This window comes from Dioscorea cayenensis, chromosome 2, assembly GCF_009730915.1.
Source record: "Dioscorea cayenensis subsp. rotundata cultivar TDr96_F1 chromosome 2, TDr96_F1_v2_PseudoChromosome.rev07_lg8_w22 25.fasta, whole genome shotgun sequence".
Taxonomy (NCBI): Eukaryota; Viridiplantae; Streptophyta; class Magnoliopsida; order Dioscoreales; family Dioscoreaceae; genus Dioscorea; species Dioscorea cayenensis.
The window spans coordinates 20,970,464-20,978,382 of NC_052472.1; the positions used below are offsets into that span (position 1 = coordinate 20,970,464).

Sequence of the window (7,919 nt, forward strand, 5' to 3'; positions counted from 1 at the left end):
CAAATTTGCCAAATAATTGTCAGAGCAAGTAGCACAATAATTTGTGTTGATTGCCCAACTCCCTATACCAACCGTCCCAGAGATCGCCATCAAGACCAGATCCTAAAAATCCCTTGCGCAAAGTGATTCCAAGTAGATGTCACAACGGCAACACAGCAGAAGAACAAATGGTTCACTATTAGAATAGCATTGTGATAAAGGGTTCAAGAGGCCATGGGTAATTTATTATACCCCTAGCAGCCATATTGTTTAGGTCGAGAATTTTGTTGTCCAACATTAGCTAATAATGAGCCTTAACTCAGCTCAAATTATTTCAAATATTTATTTATTAATTTACTTCCGTGTATCATATAAAAATCATTTTTATTTTTATTTTTATTAAGTAATCAAAGGCTCTAATTAAAATAAAACCTAAAGATTTGTAAAAGGCCAAACAACCCGTACAGTATCCCTCATATCTTTCTATCCTCCTTCCTATCATGATCTCACTTTTTTGCACCAACTCGAAATCTTTTTGTATTTATTTAATAAATACAATTTATCTATTTACAAAAAATCTTTAAAAATAAATAATAAAATTAAAATTAATTTAAAATCAAATTATTAACGGTAAAAAATATAAAACTATATAAATAAACATATAAATAAATAAATATGTTTCATGGAACATAAGAAAAATATGATTTTTATTAACAATTACCCATTTTTACAGGCCACTCTAGCAATTTTATCTAAATTCAAACAGCTACACTGTATTTCCAACAAAGAGAGCGGCATAATCCATTTATACAAAGCACACAACATTTACCGTCATTATTTTTGAAATTTACAGGTAATGTCCCCAAATGGCCATACTCAAATAGTAAAAAACTCCAACTGACAAGAGAAACAAAACGACATGAAACATCAACAAAGACCATTATTACTATCCAATCATACAAAAATATTTGCAGCCATTATTCTTGTTCAAATGGCTGCACAAATTTACTCCACCATGATACCTCTGATCTGCATATTATTCAACTTCTTTGGCCTCTTGTAATTCTTCAATAACAGTGAACAGAGGACTACACTAACTGAGGATGCTGCCATTGCTGCACCAGCAATCCAAGGTGGCAGTCGGAACCCGGTGAAAGGAAAGAGAACTCCGGCAGCAATCGGTATTCCAAGGATGTTATAACCAAGAGCCCAGATATAATTTAGCCTTATTCTAGAGAAGGTCTTCCTCGAGAGATCTATGGCAATTATGACATCTTCTAAGTTGCTCTTCATGAGAACAATGTCAGCTGCTTCAATAGCTATGTCTGTTCCAGCACCTATTGCCATCCCTACGTCTGCAGAAACAAGTGCTGGAGAATCATTTATTCCGTCCCCAACCATTGCCACAGTAAAAGCCACACATCTGTAAAACAAAAATGGATACAGAATGATGAATTGAATGAATGGTAGTGAATAGACTTGAATGTGCATAAATTAGTGTATAACGGTATACTTTTTTCAAAAATCAGTAAAATATAGGTTCTTCAACTATATTTTGGTTCTCCATTTTGTTCATTTTGTTTCCTTCGTCCAAAATTGTGATTTAGATGTGAACACGAGATGCACAAGTCGATAAGTTTTCTACATGTGCAGTCATTTCTAATGTCAAAGCAAGTAAATTATGTTGGACAGTATCACTCAAGGTGATGGAACAAAGTTGCTCAGTTGAGAAACTGAAGCAAACAACGGCCAAAAGTTTATGAACTAATAATATTTTTAAACATAACATAAATAAGACATATGTCGAGAAAAGAATAAAAAAACGCAGAAGTAAATAATAAGATAAAGTTCCTTGCCAAAACTAGTGAAGAACATCAGGTAAATCTTTGATGTGAGTAAAAGCCAAGGCAGATTAATTAAGAATAGTTGTATTACTCAATTGAAGGCTAAAAGGAAACATAATATTTACAAATGTATATGAAAATGGAACTTTTGAAAAATATATTGAATATGTGAGCTTAATTAACAATTTTAAAGCCAACAAAAATACATATGACTTCACTAGGAGTGTTTTAAACAAGCTATCCAAATATGCAATATTTGAGGAACAAATCATATTTTTCTATAAGATGCTAAAGCCATACCTGCAGTTCTTTGACTTTCTCAGCTTTCTGTTCAGGTCTAGCTTCAGCAACAACAGTGTCGATTCCAACTTCTTTAGCAATTGCATTTGCAGTACCCCAGTTATCCCCTGTCACCATAATGCTCTTCACCTTCATGGAGTTGAGAATCGATATTACATCTTGTGCACCAGGCTTCAGAGGATCGGAGATCGCTATTATTCCGACCACTTCCTGATTCATTGATACAATTATTCCTGTTTGGGCCATCTCCTCGGCTTCCCTGAGTAATTCAGAGGCTTCAACTGGAATATGAATGCCTGAATCTAACATCAAGGTCTTGTTGCCCACAACAATTTCTTTGTTTCTGACTGTAGCTTTGACACCATGACCAGTGACAGAAACAAAGTCTCGTACCGCAGGCCACACATGGTTATCTTCATCTCCAAATCTTTTGGCATATTGAACGATAGCTTTAGCTAAGGGATGCTCACTGTTTACCTAATAAAGATTCAGCAGCTTGTTAGATGATAACAAAAGAGAAATAATGAGATGAAAAATACACTTCGAGGAGATGATCATGTGGCAGTTACATTGAAGGCAGCCTCTGTAAGCACTATAGAACATTGTCTTAAAGCAAATACAAACATGCCAAGCATATCCCACATAAGACCATTTTGTATTGGGAATATCTCTTTTGTCATATAGTAGCGTGAAAAATTCATCACTTTGTTATAAAGCATGAATGAAGATACTGGATGAGAATTGATCATTCAAAAGATTAAGAAAGATCTGTCAGTACCTCTGCTGCTGCAACATATTCATAGAAGTCACCTAACACCATATTCTTCAACAACCTTGTGGTGACGACAACTGGCTTACCCGTGGTGAGTGTGCCTGTCTTGTCGAACACAATGCAGTTCACCTGCAAAGAAATTCAGCCTCTGCTTCAACAAGGAATTTCCACTATAACAGATAGTCTGAACTCACAGATGATTCCGGAGATTTAGTAGTTTCTCAATAAGTACATAAAACAAAAGATTATCATTGGAGAACATTCTATATAATCTATTCTATATAACATTCTATAAGTCAACTTTTTCAAAACAGTCAGGAGAGATTGCATGCATACCTTGTGTGTGCTCTCCAATGCTTGACCCCCTTTAATTAGAACACCTTGTGAAGCACCCACACCAGTGGCCACCATTACAGCTGTGGGAGTCGCAAGGCCAAGAGCACATGGACAAGCTATGACCACAACTGCTATGCCAAACTGGAGAGAAAGTTGGAAGGTATCCATGGAAGATGGAACCCAAGATCCAGGGTAGCTGTGGAGTTTTCCAGCTAAATACCATGAAAGCCAAGTAATGAACGCAAAGGATATGACCTGTAAGTGCAAAAAAAAACAAGTTACTGAGCTGTTGCTCATCTTCAACCAACATTGACTTTCTTAGAGAAGTTTCAAGCCACTAGTGGCCCCAAGGTTGGGTCATGAAACACAATTAAGTATAATGCACATATAAACTCCTAAATTTACACTCATTATGTTTGATATGGGAAAAAAATTTTTGTCATACTAATGGCCGAACTTTCCATTATCATGCATATGGGATGCTAGACATGAGCGCTTTCTATCATGAATGTTTGATTTAAAATCGATGACAACAAAAACAGGAGAGAGGGAGAGCAGAATTACTAACCATGGGCACAAAATACATGGAAATGCGATCCGCAAACTTCTGAATAGGAGCTTTGGCCATTTGTGCTGATTCTATAAGCCGGACAATTTGAGCTAGAGCACTTTCAGATCCAATGTGTGTCGTCTGAACATGCAAGACACCATTTTCATTCACAGTTCCACCTATCACAGTATGACCCTTCCTTTTTGCAACAGGGCGAGCTTCACCTGTTATCATGCTCTCATTGACATGGCTCTGGCCCCATATAACAACACCATCAGATGCCACCTTACCGCCAGGCACAATTTTAATCACATCATTCTTCTGTATCAACCGACTATCAATCTCCGTCTCATTAAGTACATTTCCTTCACTGTCATAAGTTAACAAAGTTGCAGTTTCAGGGGCCAAGTCCATGAGCTTGGCAATGGCCTCAGATGTTTTCCCTTTGGCTAAGACCTCCAGATACTTCCCAAGTAAAATAAATGAGATGAGCATTGAACTAGTCTCAAAAAAATCTGTTGACTTAAAACTTGGTGAAGTTGCTGCTCTAAGCACCGAGTAGACTGAATAGAAGTATGCTGCATTAGTTCCTAGAGCAATGAGGACATCCATGTTTGCAGATCCATGTCGCAAAGCTTTATATGCTCCTATATAAAATCTTCTTCCAATGATGAATTGAACTGGCGTGGCTAATATCCATCTCAAAAGCTCCCCAATGCTCAGCATATTAACTATTTTCTTATCAAGTCCATGCTTAATCCCTGGAACATACATAAACACCATTGAAGTCAGAAACACTGGGATTGTAAAGACTATACTCCAAAGGAAAGACTGATAGTACTGCTTAATCTCACGATGCTTGTGGGGCTCCCTTCCCACACCATCAGGATATAATGATGCCTTGAAACGTCCAGAACCAGTTGATTCAACAACTTCAATGAAAGTCCGGGGACCAGTTCGGTCTGGTTTGTAGGATAGAGAGATCTTTTTAAGCAGAAAATCTGTACTTATATTTTCTATTCCAGGAAGTGCTTGAAGTGAATTTTCAATGATTCTCATAGATCGTTCAGTACGTACTCCATCTAGCCTGAGATCTATCTTGCTTCGATCCTCCCCGGTGCTCATAAGGATAGCTTCAAAACCAGTATCTTCAACAACCTCCATGAGTTTATCAGCACTAACAATTTTAGGATCATACTGAATTTCTGCCTCTTCAGTTGCCAAGGCTACTATGGCTTTCTGTACACCATGAACACCTTGCAAAGCAGATTCCACAGTCCCTGAGCAAGAAGTACAAGTCATTCCTTTTATGCGGATTCTGCATATTAGAGTTGATTTTTCATTCATTTCCTCTACAATCAATGCAGCTTCAAATCCAACATCTTCAATGGTCTCTTGAATTTGCTCTTCCTACAAAAAGTAGACATAATAGAAAATAAGACTATTCTGCTACAATTGTTGAAACAAGACACAGATAAAGCATGGGAGCAGAGGATCATATGATATATAGTAACAATCTTCCAAAAGGCAAATACATGCTAACCATGCCATTAATAGAACAATTCTCAAAACCATGATGGCAAATAAAATACCTAAAAGTTATCCACTACACTTTGTACTTGTTCTGCATGCACAAAATACAAAATAAGCATAAGCATGACTCAGGAACGATCATATGAGAATTCATACTTCGTTTTGTTGGCTTCACAACAACCTTATGATACTTGTGTACTTGTAGCTAGAAACAGCTATGGGTAATACTTGAATATATCATTAACTAAATTAGTGCATACCATAAATGGGATGGAAGATGGAACAAGAATTTAAAGAGTATTCAGCTTGTTCATTGTACAGCTCATACTTTTTATTATAGCTGAAACTGTTTCTGCCGGTTTGGTTTCTTACACATAAGTTAACAGTGGATGGACACATAATACACTTTAAGAAGAGGACCTGATTGGAAAATAAGCATAAAGTGCAACTTTTTGATTTGAAGTTCCTCAGTTAACTAAATCATACAGGGTCATAGAGTCCCTACTTTCATCCATAGGATGCTAAGTATTCAAACCAACCAGAATTTTGATTATTTATGAACTACTGGTTTCTAAATGACATCAAACCTAATTAAGTAATTATTCTTCTTCAAGATCAGGTTGTACCTCTAGAGGTATAGCATCAATTCTTTATAATTTTGGTTCATAACCATTAATTGCTTCAAATCAAGCATGAGAAAAAAAGTTAAGAACATTACAATCTCAAGAGAAGCAAAAAGGTAAAAAACACCAACCAACCGAAATAGAAATTCTCTGATCAAAGATGGTAAAATTGGTCTACGCTACAGAACTTCCTGCCAATGATATCATGGATTTAAAAGTGAATCTTAAGAAAAAAGAAATAATAAACTCCGCCATTAAAAATTCAATCTTCAAGTTGAAGAACTGAAATGATATAAGAACAATTTCAAACCATCAAACCAAACAATCAGAAGAAAATTTTCAAGACTCACCGAGACGAAGGCCGGGTAAAAGACAACCTGAGCTCGATTCCCCAACACGTCGACAGCCGCATCATGAATCCCAGGCAATCTCTTGATAGCCTTCTCCACCGACCCAGCGCACGCGGAGCAAGTCATCCCAATCACCGAGAAGAGCGCCGTGACCCTCATCTCCTCTGTCTCATCAGGACCAACACAGCTAGAGGAAGCCACGGACGAGCCCTTCGGGTACTTCGGCATCGATGGGATAGCGAGGCCTCAGCGAGAGGCTAGGGCTTCGAAGGCACTCGAAGAAGAGGGCTTTGCTCGCCATGGCGCTCTCGTTGTGATTTCAAAGGTCTCTGTTTTGATTGTTTAAATAGAGAATGCGAGCGCGAGAAGGAAAGGATTTATGACTGTAACTTTAAGATTCGCAGCATAGATCTGGACCGTTGAATCTTCTTGGATTGGGTTTCTTATATAGATTGGGCCGTACGAATGGACGTGGGCCCAAGCTTTGAGAATGCCTATTGAAGTTCTTAAGGCGGCCTGGTATCCAATTCCAACACGTTGGAATATTTATTTAATTTTGGGTTGTTTAGAAAAACCCCGGAATCACGTATATAAATATATATATATATGACTTAGGTCAATTGCTATAGAAACAGTAGTTTTAACAGTAGCCAAGCTGTGTATTAACAACCAAAAATGGTTGTTAGGCTGTGTATTTGGTTTTTATAGATTTTTCTTTAAATGTTTGTAAAGATCGGATTGGACGATTGGGATTAATTGAGTTACTGATCACAACTTAATGTTTTAAATGAAAAAAATACTATATATTTTATTATTCATATGCATAGTACAGTTTGGATAAGGATTTTATTGTATTATATATAATATTTTGAAGATTGATTGAAATCCAATCGTTACCGATAAATGTCCGAATATTCATAGATGACACAATTTATATATATATTGTGACAATACATCTTCTATGGACGCCTATAAATAAAAAATCTATAGATGTTCAATTATCAGCCGTTGAATCATGATCCAATGGACGATATTGATAAATAGCAATAACTATAGTAATTATTGTTCATCAATATTAGTCGTTGGATCGAGATCCAACGGTTTATAATGGACATCCATAGAGAAATGGTCCTCATATATATATATATAGGGTGTGCTAATGTGCCATCTATAATTTTGATATATTCGTTATCTAGTATCGCGTTGATTCCCAATCGAATGACTTTTTTCCATAAATAGTAACAGTAAATTATGAAGAACAGTGTCTAATAAACAATTGTTTTTATAAACAGTGAAAATGGTTAAGTACAGTAATATATGTGGGATGGAATGTGGATGGTTGGATCATTCATCATAACAGTACTTAAGGAATCCGAGCCGTCCAAGCTCATAGCACCCCTCTAACCAAAAAATTTTAAAAAATATCAAACGCTCCTCACCTCACCTAGCCACCTGAACATGATTTTGATAATTGTACATATTCATGTAATGCTCTCTCTCTAGTATTTTCTCTCAATCTCTCTCTAATTTTTTTAATCTATCGATGTTTTATCAAAGTCCGCAGATTACGTTTACTATATATTTATATATAATAATCTCAAATCCAATTTATTATTTTTATCATAAATAACA

At 36.4% G+C, this 7,919-nt stretch overlaps 1 protein-coding gene across 1 annotated transcript; it reads right to left on the reverse strand.

Annotated features, from left to right (window-relative positions):
- Positions 1-707: 707 nt before the first annotated feature.
- LOC120271049 (copper-transporting ATPase HMA5-like) lies at positions 708-6,588 on the reverse strand. Its single transcript, XM_039278091.1, is given in 7 exon segments — positions 708-1,402; positions 2,119-2,600; positions 2,902-3,024; positions 3,232-3,486; positions 3,800-5,191; positions 6,288-6,521; positions 6,523-6,588. Coding segments are annotated over 7 exon segments (2,970 nt in total). The 3' UTR covers positions 708-984.
- Positions 6,589-7,919: the final 1,331 nt, after the last annotated feature.